At 48.8% G+C, this 16,947-nt stretch overlaps 6 protein-coding genes across 6 annotated transcripts; 2 read left to right on the top strand and 4 right to left on the bottom strand.

Moving 5' to 3' along the window:
* Positions 1 to 1,307: 1,307 nt before the first annotated feature.
* GGI43DRAFT_300388 (major facilitator superfamily domain-containing protein) lies at positions 1,308 to 4,050 on the bottom strand. The gene is made up of 4 exons (XM_083201530.1): positions 3,237 to 4,050; positions 3,143 to 3,168; positions 2,203 to 3,080; positions 1,308 to 2,143 (listed from the first exon to the last, which is right to left on the bottom strand). The coding sequence occupies exons 1-4, from the start codon at positions 3,401 to 3,403 to the stop codon at positions 1,574 to 1,576; spliced, it is 1,641 nt and encodes a 546-aa protein (XP_083063637.1). The 5' UTR covers positions 3,404 to 4,050; the 3' UTR covers positions 1,308 to 1,573.
* A 1,718-nt stretch (positions 4,051 to 5,768) lies between these two features.
* GGI43DRAFT_300229 (uncharacterized protein) lies at positions 5,769 to 7,501 on the top strand. The gene is made up of 2 exons (XM_083201528.1): positions 5,769 to 6,800; positions 6,869 to 7,501. The coding sequence occupies exons 1-2, from the start codon at positions 6,013 to 6,015 to the stop codon at positions 7,395 to 7,397; spliced, it is 1,317 nt and encodes a 438-aa protein (XP_083063638.1). The 5' UTR covers positions 5,769 to 6,012; the 3' UTR covers positions 7,398 to 7,501.
* A 1,295-nt stretch (positions 7,502 to 8,796) lies between these two features.
* Positions 8,797 to 11,549, bottom strand: GGI43DRAFT_300888 (uncharacterized protein). The gene is made up of 4 exons (XM_083201532.1): positions 11,378 to 11,549; positions 11,006 to 11,217; positions 9,307 to 10,889; positions 8,797 to 9,244 (listed from the first exon to the last, which is right to left on the bottom strand). Exons 1-4 carry the CDS (start codon positions 11,420 to 11,422, stop codon positions 8,868 to 8,870), a joined length of 2,217 nt encoding a protein of 738 aa, XP_083063639.1. The 5' UTR covers positions 11,423 to 11,549; the 3' UTR covers positions 8,797 to 8,867.
* Positions 11,550 to 11,936: 387 nt separating this feature from the next.
* GGI43DRAFT_398876 (uncharacterized protein) lies at positions 11,937 to 13,108 on the bottom strand. The gene is made up of 2 exons (XM_083205268.1): positions 12,869 to 13,108; positions 11,937 to 12,814 (listed from the first exon to the last, which is right to left on the bottom strand). Exon 2 carries the CDS (start codon positions 12,569 to 12,571, stop codon positions 12,266 to 12,268), a length of 306 nt encoding a protein of 101 aa, XP_083063640.1. The 5' UTR covers positions 12,572 to 12,814; positions 12,869 to 13,108; the 3' UTR covers positions 11,937 to 12,265.
* Positions 13,109 to 13,793: 685 nt separating this feature from the next.
* On the top strand, positions 13,794 to 14,422 carry GGI43DRAFT_381488 (YciI family protein; the record flags this gene model as incomplete). The annotated part of the gene is made up of 4 exons (XM_083203125.1): positions 13,794 to 13,972; positions 14,038 to 14,093; positions 14,162 to 14,316; positions 14,378 to 14,422. 4 exons carry the CDS (start codon positions 13,794 to 13,796, stop codon positions 14,420 to 14,422), a joined length of 435 nt encoding a protein of 144 aa, XP_083063641.1.
* On the bottom strand, positions 14,385 to 16,401 carry GGI43DRAFT_432260 (uncharacterized protein; the record flags this gene model as incomplete). The annotated part of the gene is made up of 5 exons (XM_083209537.1): positions 14,385 to 14,958; positions 15,026 to 15,425; positions 15,487 to 15,653; positions 15,719 to 16,119; positions 16,185 to 16,401. 5 exons carry the CDS (start codon positions 16,399 to 16,401, stop codon positions 14,791 to 14,793), a joined length of 1,353 nt encoding a protein of 450 aa, XP_083063642.1. The 3' UTR covers positions 14,385 to 14,790.
* Positions 16,402 to 16,947: the final 546 nt, after the last annotated feature.

Here is a 16,947-nt window from a genome sequence, read left to right on the forward strand (position 1 = left end):
CAGAGTACCCGTTTGCATTTGTATATCGACATAAATAGCATCATGCATTATATGCCATGTGGTGCTCCTTGCATCAAAGTGCCACTCGCAGGCTGGGTATGCCATATCACCGCTCAGATTAGGATTGCTCAGAATAGTTGTCTGTAGTAGTCTTAGTCCCACACACTATTTATCATTTCACCCTGCTATGATGAGATATCGCTACCTGACGAGAAATATAATCTTATCATAGCAGCATGTAGCTATGAAGCTTGACGAACAGATCAGGGGCTAGCAGGACACACGCCTTGAATGCCGCTTTGTCAAAACCCCTGTCGATCAAACCAACTATTTGAAACAAAAGGGAATTGTCTCCGTTACTCTGCAGTAAGATACTCGTATGCCGGCTTCCTTACGCCCGTTTTTCAAGCAAGGGTCTGATGGTGGAGTCGCCATGTTGACACTACAGAGCATTACCTCTCCAATTACTTCATGAGTTACTACTTATAATCTACGCCAATTTGTAATCTATATGCGAGAGATTCCTTATAAGCCAATTACCCAGAGCGGATAGGGCAAAACCATCTCTCTTATCTTTGCCTATTTACAACAGTCAGTGTAGTGTGACTTTATTTTTGGGCCTCTTTGGAGGGATCATTTATTGTGTTCTAGAGCCCATGGTGACTTGTACAGAACATCCTACCGCACTTTGACTTCATAATATGCACAATTTTCACTTGAAGATGACTCAGTTGTATAGCCGGGATAATGCAGACTGAATTTTAACAGCTATTAACTGTTTCATCAGACTGCTGTCTATATTATATCTATCCTGTATCATACAGCGGCGTATATATATATATTTCTTTCAATAACACAAATAAAGAGCAAATGCCCACGAGGCTCTCCGACGATAGCGCACCAGCATTGTCGTCAGTAGTTGAGCCTCGGTCCAAACACGCCGTCCCAGCGATGGCGTAGAAGCACTGTCGCTGTCGAGAATTCTCATTCCGTACACATTCCACTCGATAGACAGCGGGTATAAACGCTGATGGGGTATCATATTAACTGAAAAAGCAAAAAAAGGAAAGAGAAAAAACCAAAAATGAAACAAATGCCATACTCAAGCTCTCCGTAAGAGAGGGAGATGACACATGCGAATAATACTGCGGATGCCGAGGCATACACTGCGAGTTTCCTTGGAAACAGCCTAGAATGATAGCGCGAGAGCATTGTCACAACTAAGCTTTTCCGAGTTCATATCGCTTTGCACTCTCGAAAGTAACGTGACGGCGTTACAACCTTAACAGACAAGGCAGCGATCCATCGACGGCTGCCTCAAGTGAATAAGTGAGCGTGACCTTAAAGAGGGGTCGTATAGGCCACTGAAGAATAAAAGAGGGTATATCAAGGATGCCAGTATAAGTGGAGAAGGCCCTCGAATAAAGGAAAAGGCAAAATGGTAGGTTGAACTACCCATGTATGAATGGTAATGTTTGAGAGGTGAAGACGTCGCTAGCGCCAAGTTGTTGTTGAAGGCCAAGTCTCGGCTGGTGTTGCTGCCTTGAGTGATGACGCCTCACACGAGGGCGATCTAAACCTCTTGGGCTCGCCGGGAAAGCTTCCCGAAGCCGCGTTGCGTAGCTTCCCGTCTTGCTGCACCATCCTCGAGTGTATTGGGAGAGCCGGTATCGTAAAGCCTTGAGCTAGGAGGATTTCCCACGACCTTCAGGAGGACCAGCATGACCATGGAACTAAGAATACTAATGCACAGGATTCCAATCATGGTAAGATTGCTCTTACGGAATTGATGGGGCCCTTGTTTGGCATCCTCAGGCCACCCCGTGTACAGAGCATATGTAGTAGTGACACTGCCTAGATTTCCCAGGCCGGATACAAGAGCTGTTGCGGCTGCCACACCAACTTCACCATGTCGGCGCTGGAAGATCTCCGAAGTCCACGTCATGCAAATTGGGACGGTTGGTCCTAGACCAAAACCCACCATTAGAAGACCTCCATAGCGAGCCCACCCGTTCTGAACAGCAAACGTGGTTGTCAACAAGCCGGCGATTTGGATACAGACGGCTGCTGAGAAGAAGAAAGGTCTCAGGTGATGAAAGCGGTCAGAAACAGGCGTAACTAGGACAATAGCGATCAAATCCATCTATAGTATACAATGTTAGGAGCAATAAGTGGATGGGAACCGAGATGCAAGAGACTCACAATCCAAATAGGAGCAAAGAGTAAGCTAACGACAATATCGCTCGCTTGTGGTTGGATTGAAGCAATAATCACGGATCCATAGAGTTGGGTGCCGATTCCGACTCCGACTACTCCAAAGTACATCAGGCATAAAGGCCATAGCCGCCAGTCAAGCAGCACAAGGCAGAGGTCCTTCAAACCCCATGGGCGAGCATGGTACACACGTCTTAGCTCGGAGTAATGAACAATGGCATCTTCACCTTTGAGAACTTCAGGAGTGGCCGGAAGCCACTTGAACAGGCCAGTACGCTTCCTCTCTTCGCCTGGCGCCAGGGGTCTGTCAGGGAGCCACCACAAGAGCACAAAGCTCAAGACAACAGCAACAAGCCCGTAGATGAGGAACATCCACCTGAAGCCAACCAAGCCTCCATCGCCATCCATGAGCTGGAATCCCGCCGAGACGAGGCCGACCACAGCCGCCGACACCTGAGAGGCGGTGAAGTACATGCCAATTCGCTTGGCTGTTCGAGATGGCGGATAAAAGAGGGTCAGATAGAACGCCATGCCAGGCCACATGCCAGCAATAACCAAGCCCAGCAGGAAACGTAGCAGTTTGAGGCTCCAGGGTGACTGCACAGCCGCGAAGCATGAGCCAACAACCCCAGTGGCAAAGACGATTCTAGCCATCCAGACTCGGGGGCTGAGCTTGCTCATAATGAGATTTGATGGGAAATCAAAGATGACGTAGGAGACATAGAAAAGCGCAAGCGCGGTAGATACGTCTTTGGGAGTGAGTCCGAGGACGGTCTCTAAGTCATGGCCTACGTCGCTGTTCATTGTCTGCGCAATGCCAATGTTGGAGCGAATTGCTGAGCAAAGAAAGTACAGAACCCAGAAGGCTGAGGGGATGATCAGCTTCAATTTTAAAACGAGTGAGCTGGAAAAATCAGTTTATACTAACGAGGAATAATTCTGAGATCAATTTTCCTAGTAGAGAATAAGAGTTAGCTGGCAGATATCCCATATAAGATTGCAGATGAGGCAAAACTCAATACCTATAGACTCTCTCTACCATTTCATTGTCGTAGTCGGCCGGTCGGACATCGCCCCCAACTCGAATCTCAGCATCACCATGAGATGATGCAGAAGGAGAGAAAACAACGCTTTCAGTGTTGTTTGGCTTTTTGAAATCGCCATCAGGCGGTGCTGCTTGGGAGGCCATCCTTGGACGGCGCTCTTCAAACGTTGCAATGAGGGGGTTATTTCCGACCGGCACGACAGTAAGAGCTCTGTGAACGAAAAAGGCCGCAAAAGATAATCAAACTTGGATGGAGAATCCTATTGAATAATACGGGCTATTTGAGATTTCAAGCTTGAAAAAGTGAATAAACAAAGAACAAAACCAGAAAGCGTTGAAGAAGGCTCGAGTGTAAGGAAAAAAGTGGGTGACTCGATCTTGCCGCGATTAACCATCACTCAACAATTTTGCGCCGTTTTCAACGATAGCCGAGGGCTCTTACGGGACTTGGATGGCGCCAGGGCCAAGGATACAAGGGCCGAGACCGGATAGCACAACCTACGGATGGACTATTGATAATCTAATCAGACATTTACAAATAAGCGAGAATCATGTAGATACATGAGGTATAGTAGAGAGGCTTTCCCCCTGGTATCTTGATATATGTGGTTATTAGACGATGGCAATAGGTAATGGTGCTGTCGCATTTCTAAGCTCAGTGAAGCTTCCTGTGGCTCGGCAATCGGATCTTGATAAGATGCGGGTCCACAGAATTGGGTCAGGCTACTGTATATGTAGGGAATGCAGCCCAAAGGACGCTATACTCGCATAATAATAGCTACAGTATATATAAACCCCAAGCTGTGAATAGATTATCATGGGCCTTGTATGTATATTTCATGGAATCTATAGTAAAACATGTCTCTTCCATGTATAATTAGGGCTCGCGCCAAAGGCTCATCATTTGTATGCCTATAATAGCGGATACATGTCTAATTAATACTCTAATACTACTACTACTAATCTAAGGACCCCGTACGTAATTGTGGGCAGCAACTGATTCAGTGTATTAGTAGTATCATTACCGCCATCCTGGTCGCTTATTCTTTGGTCTCAAAATATGGATTACTTCTTGGTCCAACACCCGTCTCATGGTTGTCTAATTCCCTTCGTACAGTGGTTACATGTAGTAGATGCTTCCATGCTAGGTACATGTAATCACTATCGGACTCTTAAAGCCATTACACTGTGCACACCTGCAAGTCCAGCTAGTGAATTCAGGCTGCAGCTCCTGCCGCTGCCTGCCCTTGCATGGTCTCTGCCTGAGGATCTGAACTGCCAGCCTCATCTTTTGGTCTGTATGCGTCAATGCCTGATATTCAAGTCACCGCCCCCAACAGCCTTGTTTTCAATCCACTTGTTTTTGCGGCTCTGCTTCAAAATTTCATCTTCATAAAGGCTTCATCGGACCGCCTCGGGCCAACGGTTTCAACGTCTCATGAAGCTGTCTTTGCCCAGAGCCTCTTACTGGACTTTGCCGCCTACGCCTCACACAGTTGGTCCTGATGCCTATTTTTGTGTACAAGGCGACCGCCAGGTCTCTATCTCGGTCATGCGGAAGATGACATCCCGCCGGAAGTCATCCAGCATTCCGCATTTAACGCGGAATTTGTCATAGGTGCACACGCACAGTTATTTGCGGAACTTTGGTAACCATCGCCCAGAGTGTCTCGTGTATATCAAGTGACCACGAGAGAGGTGAAAAGGGGGGGTAGCAGCTCATCCAAAGGACTTGGTTGGTCATGGCATTACTCTCTCAACGATGTTAGCTGGTTTTCTCATTGCTCTCTATCTCTAGGGCTGTACAGCAAGGATTAAACCAAGCATGGCCACCACCAACTCGCCAAATAGGCATCGCGGCTTAGCAGGATTTCGTCCTTCCGCTGTGGATGAACGTGGAGAGAATGCCAGGGGCACATGAGATGTTAGAGGCTTCCTTAAAGTCCTGCATAAGCCCCGAGGATCTTCGGCCCATCAGCTTCCTGTTTATGAATCAGGCCGGCAGCCACCTAGAAGCTGAAGCATTCGTTGGCCAGCTTCATCCTTTTCTCAGCCTAGCGCCAGCCAGCCAGCCAGAGAATACGACCAGCTGGGTCTCATCCAACGAGGCCCTGGGCGTTCCCACATGGATAGCTTCTCTATGTTTAGGCAAGCAAGCGTATAGCTGTCTACTAAAGTTGGGGCAAGCTATGCCTGGCGCATGCTTTTCACAACGGCGGCCATGTCAAGCTACCCAGTTCACGAGGGTGCCATACCAAAGTTAGCAGTGCCTCGGTTGCCGCCTAGTCGACTAAACATCACAGCTCCCAAGCCGTTATGCCTTTCTCTAAACCGGGCGCAGCGCATTGTGGTATAGTTTGCCCCGCGTGTGTCATGAACTTCTCCAATGAGTCACTCGCTGGTGAGCTCATCAAATGGAGGCCGCGGGCTGATTATCTTTCATCTAAAACCAGTCACCCTGGAGAGACTTACCTTCGGTGCCTAAACGAGCTCGGGACTTATTAAGGGGCCGAGGTAGCGCACCTGGGGCTCACGGTTTACTGATAGATTGAAGCTTCAAGAGGGAACTTAAGAAACAGGCAGTCGACGGTGGAGTCTATGCAACGAAACAAGCACAGCCACTGAGCCAGCCACGACAGCTCCTCGCCACAGCTCCCTGCCACAGCTCCCTGCCGCAGCTTTGCTCCCTCCTACAGCTACTTGCCACAAGCGCCCCGCCACCACCACGTGACTCTTTGGCTGACTAATGACCAATGACCTGCACTCTAGGCGGAGCTGACGAGGGCCTTGTGCAAAACATTCATACCAGAATTTTCAGGCCATCATCCCGACCTCGAACTAATAGTACCAGCATCGACAGCCGGCCGAGCTGCAATTCACAGGCCGCAGAAATCACAAGCCAACGGCCAGCTGCCGCTCTTTGCCCTGGAGGCCGCACTTCGAGCGCAGCCACTGCGCCCCTGTCACCCGGAGCGCCACTATCGCCGAGTTTCCAGCGCTTCGTCAAGCTTAAAGTGCTGTGTCGTCACCCGAAACTCCAACTAGGGTATATTTCCGACTTACACGCCACCATGAGTGTCGCATACGAACCCCGATCATTTATTCATGAGGGTGCCTATCCCCCTATAGGCGACGAGCATGATCATGTCACCGAGCAACGCTTTACAGACTCCGATGTTGCCGAGCACCTCAGTCATTATACCGCAGAAGCTTCCATGCTGCCAGATGACAGAGGCGTCATGGGAGACGAAAGAGATATCCTGGGTGATGATGATGCTGTCGTTCAAGAAGCAGCTCAATTAGATCTCGACACACCAGAGTTCTCATCGCCGCTCCAGGCTGCACTACATGCGCCACTACCAGATCCTATACACGAAAGCAAAGAGCTTCCACGAACCGACATATCCTCTCCCTCATCGCGAGTAAAGCCGATCATCAAGCCAGAGCGCGAAGTTCACAAGAAGTCGGATGGGAAATTTCACTGTCCTCTAGATGACTGTAAAGAAGACGTTCGTGCATTCTCCCGCAAATGCGAATGGAAGTAAGTCTACCACCCTCCCCCTCCCCCACCATTTACTAAGCTTAAAAGCTAACCTAATACACCTGCAGCAAGCACATGGACAAGCACGAGCGCCCTTATCGCTGCCCAGCCGAAGGATGTGAAAACCTTCCTGGTTTTACATACTCTGGCGGCCTCCTCCGACATGAGCGGGAGGTCCATGGCAAGCACGGCGGGCCCAAGAACACAGTCAACTGTCCACATCCCAACTGTAAGCGACATACTGGCAAAGGCTTCTCTCGACAGGAGAATCTTAATGAGCATCTTCGTCGAGTACATACAAACATGGATACTTCAGCATCTCCAATTGAGGCCGCTGCCTCTCCTGACGACAATGAAAGCGAGAAATCTGGGACGAAGCGGAAACGCCGTCTGAGCAGCCAAGGGGGAGATGAGCTTTCTGATCTTCGCGATGAGATCAAGCGGGTACGAGAGGAAAACGAGAAGCTCAAGTCCGAGATGGACCAGCAACAGGAGCACTCTTTAGCTATGATGGCGCAAATTGCAGAGTTGCAAGATGCGCTAAATCATAGCCTCAATCCTCATGGGCTCGGAGCCCCCACGGCACAGATGATTTAGGAGCCTCTACCCGATGCGCTTTGCTTCGCCGACATAAATGTGTCAGACGAGACATCAGATTGCGATATGTCGATATATATCCCATGAGACTCATAAAGCACACACTCCCCGCTCTGTATTTTTTTTTTCTTCTTCTTTATATCAAATCCTCCCCTCTTCTCTCTTTACACATACACATCCCATCTCTCACGGAGACAAAATCATATAATGCATAGACTTGTCCCCCCCTATTCCCCTTTTCATGAACGCTTGCTTTCTTCACCACTTTCCCCCAATCTGCGCCTTGGGACGATCAATGGGATCAACTATCACCAAGATAGTGCACGCATATCAGGAGCTAACGGATCTTTTTTCTTCCTTTTCTTTTCATTTCTTTTCATTTTTATACTTGGGAGGTTGCCTCTGTTATTTAGAAGAGGGACATTATCGTTATATATAAATTTCCCCCAACGGCGTTTCACAGGGTATCAGGGACAGGTGGCACGGGAGAATACGGCATCAACGATATCCTAAGCTTTTTAACGCTTTCCCTGCATTTGAAAGACTGGCTAAAGGTTGGGGTATTGCCGGGGAAACAGATTCTCCGGAAGGGCAGGCAAATGGACATGACTTGATATAAGGATGAACCGTGGAAGCAGGAGAGGTTCATCCTGTGTATGTGTTATACAGCGCTGGTTTTCTTATCTTTTTTTTTTTTTTTTTTTTGGTTTTCTGTAACTTAGATTCACTCACCTCTACGTGGTACTGGACTCGGCACTAAAGATGAACCTCTTTCTTTCCAACGGTTCAAATCATTCATATATACCCACTTCTCTATACTTTATTTGCTTCTACTTTCAAGTAACCGTGATTCCGTGCTAACTATTCGGTCTTGGCAATCTGACCATTAAAGTCGTCAACCCAAGCCCCCCATACTAACCTCTTAGATACCTGACAAAAAGATACAACTATAGTAGTCGACAACAAGTAAATGAATCATCACAGCATGATGGGCTCGCCAAGTTTATATGAATCTCATGTATATTTATATATATACCAATCTCTGTTTTTACCCCCTCCATGCCATACTCCTCCCAATGCAAAAAAAGAACAAAGCAGCAAAGCGAAGGCCGACCCATCTTCAGATAACGCTTCAAAAATCCCATAATAACCAAGTTTTCCTCCCATTGTCGTCATCTATATACACACACGCATACGATTTTGCTGGCGCGGGATCGACTCCTTTCTTCTCCTTATTGCTTTTTTTGCGGCCGTATCATGTCTCTCTTTCTCCTCCTCTATTCATTTATCACATAAGTTATCCCGCCTTGCTCTTCCCCCTTTTCTAATCACACTGCTCTCTTTTCAGACCTGATCCCTAGCTTTCCTCCTCTTATCCATCTTTCAGGCTGAACGCAAAGGACAGAGAAATGGAGAAGAGAAAACTGGTGAGCATTTCAGCTCCTACCATCTCACTGCATGCCGTCTGACCTACACAGCATGGATATAATTGGCAGGAACACTGGCCGTCACACCAGCCTTTTCGACTTCCGCCCAGCCATCGCCGGGGTCCTCCTTGATCAGCACAAAACGCTCGCCCTCCGTCATGGAATGCTCTGCTTCACTCTGTGCTGTGTAATCATACAGGGCTTCAACATATCGCAGCTTCTTAGCACCTCGCTTGGGCGCGACCGCGGGGCCCTTCTTCCTTGAGGCAGCGGCTATTGATGATGTAGTTGACGTGGAGTAAGTGGACGAAGGGCGGGCAGACGCCGCGGGTGTTGATGGCGCAATGTTGACGTCGATATATGTGGCTGGTACGAGACCTTCCTTATAGCCATCACGAATCTTGACCCAGCCAGTACCATCTATAACACACATATATCAGTTTCAGGGGCTTTCAAAGAGAGGGGGATTCGTTAAAGCTCACCATCTGCTTCCAATACCACCACCTCTTTACCTTCTGCCACCGATAGCTCTCCATCTCCACCAGCATCGAACTGGTACAGCATCTTGCCCTTCTTCTCCTCCCTTTCTACAATGCCATTCGTGCTACCCGCCGGTGCTTGCGAGATGTATGCTGTGGGGGGAGGCGCAATTACCCTATTCCTCTTTACGGGAGCCGCTCCAACTGCAGCAACTGCAGCAGCTTTGGCGGTCGCCGCAACAGGTGTGGTCGCTTTGGGTGGCGTCTCGGAAGGCGTATCTTCTGATGGCGTCTGTGGCGCAGACACGACGGACTGTCGTAGTGACTGTGAGCTTGCTGAGTTCATGGTGTTGGATCGTGTGAGGTTGACTTCTGAAGCGTGTGCTGGAGATCCTGTGTCAGGTGTGAGAAGTCTGTTAGTGGCGGCCTGGCGCTCAGCCTTGATCTTCTTTCGCTCTTCCTTATTCAGCTCGCCAGGGCAATCTGCAGGCACCTTCATCTCGCACTTGCTATGGCATGTATAACCACAGTCTCGACAGTCGAATCCCTTAGCGCTCAAGCCCCAGATACGATCTCCGCACAAGTCGCAATTGGTTGGTATCTTGAAGGTTTGGCCCTTAAAATTGTGGTTTTTAGCCCCCAGTGTAACATCACCAACTACAGACGTAATGGTAGTGGTTTCCACCTCAGCTGTAAGTCGCTTTTGGTCCACAGCAATGAGGTTCTCCTGCATAGCGAACAGTGAACGGATAACTTCAACTTCATCTTTCTTCTCTTTGCCTTCCCGTACACGCTGCTTGAGCCTCTTAACGGTGTCGACTTCTCTTCGTTGCTTGTCAACCTCTCTTCGGAGCTCAGCCAGCTGAGACTTGGACTTGGTTAGTACGTTGCGCAGGTAAATTTTGGCCGTCTCATCCACAATCATAAGATCATCATCGTGCCAGACGGGGCTGGCCTCAAAGACCTTGTCCGGGGGCTCGTGGAAGGCACCCATGTTGTGGCGCATATACATCATGGAATCCAGATGGGGCAAGTTTCTCTGGATCTCCGTGCCTTGGTGCTCGATAAGTCCGTTGCTCTGTGTAAGCATGGCAATCTCCAGCCGAGTTGCTACGTCCCACAAAAAGTTGAGCTTCAACGTTTTGAATTCACTCAAATCTTGCAAGCTATCCATGACCTCGGGGATGTATTCGTGGTAGTATTTTTCCTTCTGTTTGTTGGTGACATTTATGGCAATGAGATAGGTGTTTTTGGCGTTGTTCATATCAAAGAGCTGCTGTTGGTAGGCGCTTTGTGCTTTGGCCTTGTCGCCATGCGATTCGGTCTTCTTCCGCTTGCTTTCGAGGTCTTGGCATGTGTTGTCATATTTGCCTTTGACTTTGCGCAAATCGGCATAGCAGGCATCGCGGCCAGCTTCGAGCTTATCGGCATATTCGGCATGGCGCTTACGCAGCTCGTCGAATCGGGCGTTGTAGAACTTTAGGGGTTCAGCAACCTGGGATATAAGGTTGCTCGCATAGCGATCGTGCTCGGTGGCGCGAGATTCGAGGGTGGTCAGTTGAGTGGACCATGTGGTTAGAGAAGCACTATTGGCGCATCATTGTCAGCGTCTTCTCATAGCATGTCACATCAAGCACAGCGCATATTCGCCGCACATATTCCGCACTCTCCATTTCTTCTTATCGGAATCTCTCGGACTCACCTCTCAAGAGAACCGGGAGTCAAGGTCGGGTTGTCACCAACGCTCAGGTTGGAGATTTTCTTATTCTTCCTCTCAAAGTACTTCTTGGCCAGCGCATCGAGCTTTGCGCTGTATTCCTTTTCGATGGCGGCTCGCTCGCGGTAGAACTGCTGGATCTCGTCGAGCCAGGAGATTCCATTGTTGACCCAGGCATTGGCGGATTTGAAGCCGTCCTATAAGCAGCAGTATTGGTCAGCATCGCGCTCAGAAGATAGATCATGATGATGGCTTAGAGCAGCTGGAGCTTCGGCTTCTATCTCCTATTTGCTATCCTCGTTTGTCCGTTCCTCCATAGCTACTGCAAATCTGCCATCACTCAGCTCACAAACGCACCTTTAGCTCTGCGCCAAAGGTAGGCGCAGTGTCCACCTCGGCCATGACGGGAGAAGGCAAAGACGCCTCACTGACACTGACGATGGTTTCGAATCGGGGCGCAAGTCATGCAATTCCAGCGTCTGTCCATGCAAGGACAAGGTAACAAAGCTGAGGCTAGTGCTGGCAGGGTTCCAGCAACGTCGTCTCGCGTGTGGAAATGCAGCGTCTGGCTGTTCCGGACGTGGGGAAAAGAGGTCAGATGTGAGATGGTATTCGGCAAGATGGGGGGAGAGGGACTACATACGCGGCTTTGCGACTTTATTGGGGCGCAGCTTGGAGTTGGTCAGGCAACTGGGGCGGGCAGCTTTCAGGGGGCTGTGGCGCTAACAGATAGCGGTTGGGCCCTGCAACGTGGTGAATACCCCGCCAAATCTTCAGCGCTTCCCGCTCGAGCTCGGCGGCGCTACGGCGAAATAGGCTGTCAAAAGTGCATGTCGTAAAAGAGCCGATCCCAATATATGGCATCAACGGTTATAAGCCTGGGATATTATAGACTTTGCAGCTCAATGTTAAAGGCGTAGCGAGAAAGAAAGAGGGAGAGATCAAAGATGCAGTAATACCGTGTGTATAACTTTAAACTAATTGTACATTGTGCATGAATATTCCCGGCTTATGTGCCCTCAATTCGCCACCTCCACATACCGCAGAACTTGTAATCTTTCTTGGGTGGGTATAATCGTTTTGCCATGTCCAAGCTGTCGCATCGCTACTTGAATGTAATCAAGCTCTCCCTCTTTATTCCTTCGTTTGGTTTTTCTTTCCTCCCTTTCTTTTCCTTTCTTCTTTCTAATATGCCAAACTGCGTTGTGTTTCGTTTCGTGATGTCAATTCCAACCATCGGCCGTGTCAGCGCGTCGCCAGGTTAGATGCCGCAACTCTACTCGGTTCCACCGTATGGCTCTCAACCCAGCACGACACACCGTCCGGCGTGTCCCACCGCGCAGGCTCGATGGGAGCGATGTGGTACTTGTCGGGGCCAGAGGTAGGTGATTCTTGCAGTAGATCGATGCCTGCTTGCGATGCCTGGAAGAGGCAGTCTCGATTGGCGTCTTGCAGCTCTTCAAAGACGCCGAGAATGCTGACTGATACGCCGTCTTGATGGAGAATGATGTAGACACGGCGGTCTCGGTCGTGGGGTGCTCGGTATGCCATTGGACCTGCGTTGCTCTCTTATGTTGTAGGCAAAGGCAATGTATTTCTCCGTGGGCGTTGCTTGAGCATGAATTCTGATTGCGATGATGCTTCTTGACGGTTTTTCATCTCACGAGTTCAAATTGCGGGAGGCAAATGAATGATCATCTTCGAATGCTGTATGACGTAGAGCACCACTCCAAAGATGTAAATCTCGATAGATCTGTTCCCATCGATAGCCGAATAACACCAGCAACAGTGGCTCTGCGTAGCCTCTATTAGGAATCTTATTTGCACTACAGTATATGCTCATCATACATGGCGTTATTTTGAGGTCATCCTCTTAGTTGTAATCTCATCTTCCAATCCGCTGGTGTGAGCTTATTCATAGAAACCAGATCCGTGACGACATCAGCGTAAGCTAAATTTTGAGTTTCGTTTTGGGCGGTTTCGTGCATATTGTTAGATGACCCTTAAAAAAGGGACTGTGGGGTAGCTTGCCCTGAAGTACTACGTACTACCACAGTAATGATACTCTGTGTCTTTTCTAAGCTAAATAAAAAAAAAACACCTTTGTCTTCCTGGCTTTGCAAACTCGGCGAGATGAGCAGAGCACATGGCGTGTTATGTATTGTCCCACTGCCGAGCCAGTTATCCACAAATAAGCAATGGGGATTGGTGCCCAACAAGGTAAGAGGCCAAGAGTCCCAGCAAAGGAGGGGTTAATTCGACATTCCTAGCGCCGCAATTCGGGAACAAAGTCGTCTAAACAATGCAATCACTAATATCTTGCATTTACCCTACAAACCAGTCAATGGTAGTATCAAGGGCGCGCCTTGGTTGGCTAGACTACTCGGGTTACCCCCTCCCGAGCCAATAGGAAGCCGCATGAAGCCGCAGCCTCGTTTGTGTATAAACTACAGAGCTACCCTCAAGCGCTGTTTGTTTCCAGATAGAATTGTCACCCAATTGGCATTCCGAGTTGGCTCCTTGTAGCTTCAAACAGAAATCCTACTAGTAAGATGAATCCCTCGGCTTTACATTAGCGCACACCTTCTGTCCCTCCGATGCATGCAACCACCCTACATGCATCTCTGTTCATCACTGCTTATGCCGAAACTACACGTTAGCCCCTCTCATATACATACACCCGTACTAACTCTGTCTTTCTTGCTTACAGATCTCTCTCGCTTGGGCATTTCTTATACGCAAATACTATAAAACCGTCTATCAACCCCTCACCATGGCTTCCAGGATTGCCACACGTCGTTTTCTCTCCCCCCTTTCCCAGGCTCAGTTCCAACGACCTTCCTTCATCCGCACAATGGCCACTTCAGGAGTACGCCGCCCATATGAGTTTCTTCTCATCATCCCCGACAAGCCTGGTCCCGAGGCGCGGAAGAGGCGTCTTGCAGTGAGAGCGTATGTACATATTCCCTCGGCTACGGAAATGAGATGGTCAACTAAGTGCAATTCACCATATATAGCCAACACTTTGCAGATATGACCCCTACCCTAGATCAGGGCAAGCTGAAAATGGGCGGTACATATATCCCCTTATTTTCCTCAGCTCTTCAAACTTGCATGGACTAATTAAATGGCAATTTGTAGGTGCCATTCTGCATGATGTTCCTGTCAATGACGAAGCTGAAAACTTGGACTTCGCCGGCAGCCTCATGGTTGTGGTTGCAGAGTCCGCAGAGGAAGCTAAAAGCATGCTCAAGGACGATATTTACGTCAAATCAGATGTCTGGGATTTGGAAAAGGTAAGATTGAATTCAGTTGTCTTCATTGAGGCTATAGAGACTGACACTGCCAACCAACCAGGCCCAAGTCTATCCCATAAAGGTCGCATTCAGATTCCCCTTGTAACCAAGAAAAGAGAAGCATTGTATAGATAGCAAGAGCCCTGATTGATTCATCTTATCAAACGAAGCAAAAAAATGAGTAAATGCCACCAAAACAGATTAATAGTGATGTAACCGATGTCCCCGTTAGCCATCGTCCCACCAGCGTAGCTGATCAGACACCATCGCTGGACGGCCCCTATGTCTTTCAGACCCTTAAGAAACCCCGATGCAAAATTATAGAAAGAAAAATGAAAGATTACACTGAGCTTCTCGGAAGCGATCCAACTAAACAAAACTTGAAAAAAGGGGGCAAACAGATAAGAAGCTCAAAAAAGTCCATCTTTCCAAGCCGCCATACAGAATGAACGTTATGGTGCTCCAAATAACATTTCAGTTACCATCGACATGAGCCGCTGTTGCCTCTTCTGCTGCGACTCTCAGATCGTAGCTGAGGTCGAAGCATTCCGCAAGAAGCTCGCTAACACTGCCTTGTCCTTCGGGGATATCGCCATTAACAACAAATTTACCGTCTACCCTTAGGTTATCGAGAGAGTTGAGCTATTGAAAATGTCAGTCCATGATACAATTCTCTACTTCAATACTGCAGACTTTTGCTGGTCAATACCTTCATGCTGTAAGGATACAGCTCTCTGACTGAAGAGACACCGCCGCCGTCCCTGACTTCGATGAGACATCTCTTGAGAGTTTGAAGCTGGTTATAGATGGGCAGAAGTGCCTCAGAAACCGGCTCGGAGGCTAATATGAAAGAGTAAATGTAGGCATAGCTTCGTCTCGTCAGATACAGCATCGTTCGCTGCGTGTATAGGTCGGCAGGTCTGCCTCTGTCATCATAAAAGTTTCCGTTCTGTCGGCTTTCGTCGATCTTATCCAGCTGGCGTTGGAAGTCATATAAATCTGTCTCGCGCAGAGCCCAGGCTTGTGTCAATGATAGTTTCTCCAGCTCGTTACGAATGCCAACAAGAGTAGTGTAAGTTGGACGGAATGCCTCTGGCATAACTCCTTGTCTGTAGAAGATCAGTTAGACGCTGGCAAAGAGATACCCAAGGGCGCTTCTTAGTTACTTACCTTTCCAATACTATCTCTGACCACTTGACGCAACGCTGATAGAGCTCTCCAATTTCCACAGAACCTTTGGGAATAGATCCATCTTCGGCGACAAACTGGCCATCTTTGCGTTTCTCTCCAATATCAAGTAGCTGTTTTTGAAGCTTTTGTACTTCATGGCTCGAGAACTATACAAGCCAAGTTTAGAACCTATTCAGCACCTTTACGAAGGCATATCTGCCATAGTACATACCTTGGCCTTTGTATTTGCGAATGAAATGGATCGGATGATAGAAATCAACTTTTCATATGTTGCAAGAAGAGGCTCTCCGATGCGTCCTAATCGCTTTTGGAGGTTCTCTAATGTGGCCTGGCACTTCTCAACTCGCTTTGATAAGAGCTCGAGGAGATACGGGTAGTTCTCAGTCTTGTTATCGCGAGTCTTTGCCTGGCTTATGCTTTGGGAGAGGTTTGCTAGCGTCGCCTTGATGCTCCCGAGATCCTTGGCTGAATAGAGATCGGCCTCAGTCAAGTGGTCGAGCAGTCTCTTGATAGTCGATGTTAATGCGTAGTTTGCGGGGATCTCGTTATTGCGTCCGATAGTAAGGTAGAAGAGGGATAGGAGTTGGAAGCAGCCCTCCAAGACTTTGTCAACTATTTGTTTATACCATTAGTAAATGATCTCTCTCCCGCATGGTACTGAGCCTAGCTTGACTCACGTCGGTTCTCTTCCTTGCTCCCCGTCTCAGTACGGATTTCGTTCAGCTCTTTTACCCTTGCAATCGTTTCTTCATAGAGAGGAAGGATGTCTTGGCTTCGAATATATGTGGTTCGGTCCTGCTTCAAGAGTAGGAGCTTGTCGCGGACGATCACAAGGCTGTCCAGGATAGCCTGTTCCCGAGCATCCTGCGGAAGTGGTACAGCGGGGGTATCCATGTTGTATTGAGAGTTATGGGGTTGGAGGAGTATAGCAGTAGCTGCGCGATCACGAAAAAAGGCCAACTCTGTGATGGAGATGGATAGATTTCGTTGAAACCTAGATTCCAGATCTTCCGGGAGCCAAGTTGTATAAGATCCGATACCCGGTGCCGGGATTCGTCGGCCAATTGACTGCCGCGAGTATCTAAGCCTGGGAGAACCTCTCGAGATGCCGCGGCGCGTATTCAGGGGCAACGGTTCTGTCGTACAGATTTCAGAAAATGAAAGTTCAAGGAACAAGAGCAGTCTTCTGAGTCGCAAACAAGCAGAGAGTCGCAATACTGCCAAACTCGCTGCCTTGGTTCAATGCACCGCTGGTGGGGAAGCTGAGCTTCAAGGTGGGGTGGCTGTGGAATGCGTTTGGACGAGTTCAGACGGTGACGACGTTGCGCAGTTTGGGCGGCCTCGCTCTGCAGCGGGTCCACGTGCGCTGATTGGCTGCGGCCGGTTCCATCCGGTTCCAGCCAATCAGCACCGAACCCCGCTTGCGGCACCCGAACGGCA

The sequence above is a fragment of the Trichoderma evansii genome (genome assembly GCF_050947405.1).
Source record: "Trichoderma evansii strain SZMC 28006 chromosome Unknown GGI43scaffold_4, whole genome shotgun sequence".
Classification (NCBI taxonomy): Eukaryota; Fungi; Ascomycota; class Sordariomycetes; order Hypocreales; family Hypocreaceae; genus Trichoderma; species Trichoderma evansii.

What these genes read in the sequence shown, in the direction of transcription:
- GGI43DRAFT_300888 (XM_083201532.1), bottom strand. Translation starts at nt 11,422, where the DNA reads ATGGCCGAGGTGGACACTGCGCCTACCTTTGGCGCAGAGCTAAAG. An exon ending in CCTTTGGCGCAGAGCTAAAG is followed by an intron (nt 11,218 to 11,377) that starts GTGCGTTTGTGA and finishes TGCTGCTTATAG; the next exon opens with GACGGCTTCAAATCCGCCAA. An exon ending in ACTCCCGGTTCTCTTGAGAG is followed by an intron (nt 10,890 to 11,005) that starts GTGAGTCCGAGA and finishes ATGCGCCAATAG; the next exon opens with TGCTTCTCTAACCACATGGT.
- GGI43DRAFT_300229 (XM_083201528.1), top strand. Translation starts at nt 6,013, where the DNA reads ATGACCTGCACTCTAGGCGGAGCTGACGAGGGCCTTGTGCAAAACATT. An exon ending in TCCCGCAAATGCGAATGGAA is followed by an intron (nt 6,801 to 6,868) that starts GTAAGTCTACCA and finishes ATACACCTGCAG; the next exon opens with CAAGCACATGGACAAGCACG.
- GGI43DRAFT_398876 (XM_083205268.1), bottom strand. Translation starts at nt 12,571, where the DNA reads ATGGCATACCGAGCACCCCACGACCGAGACCGCCGTGTCTACATCATT.
- GGI43DRAFT_300388 (XM_083201530.1), bottom strand. Translation starts at nt 3,403, where the DNA reads ATGGCCTCCCAAGCAGCACCGCCTGATGGCGATTTCAAAAAGCCAAAC. An exon ending in TGATCTCAGAATTATTCCTC is followed by an intron (nt 3,081 to 3,142) that starts GTTAGTATAAAC and finishes TCATCCCCTCAG; the next exon opens with CCTTCTGGGTTCTGTACTTT. An exon ending in TCTTTGCTCCTATTTGGATT is followed by an intron (nt 2,144 to 2,202) that starts GTGAGTCTCTTG and finishes TGTATACTATAG; the next exon opens with ATGGATTTGATCGCTATTGT.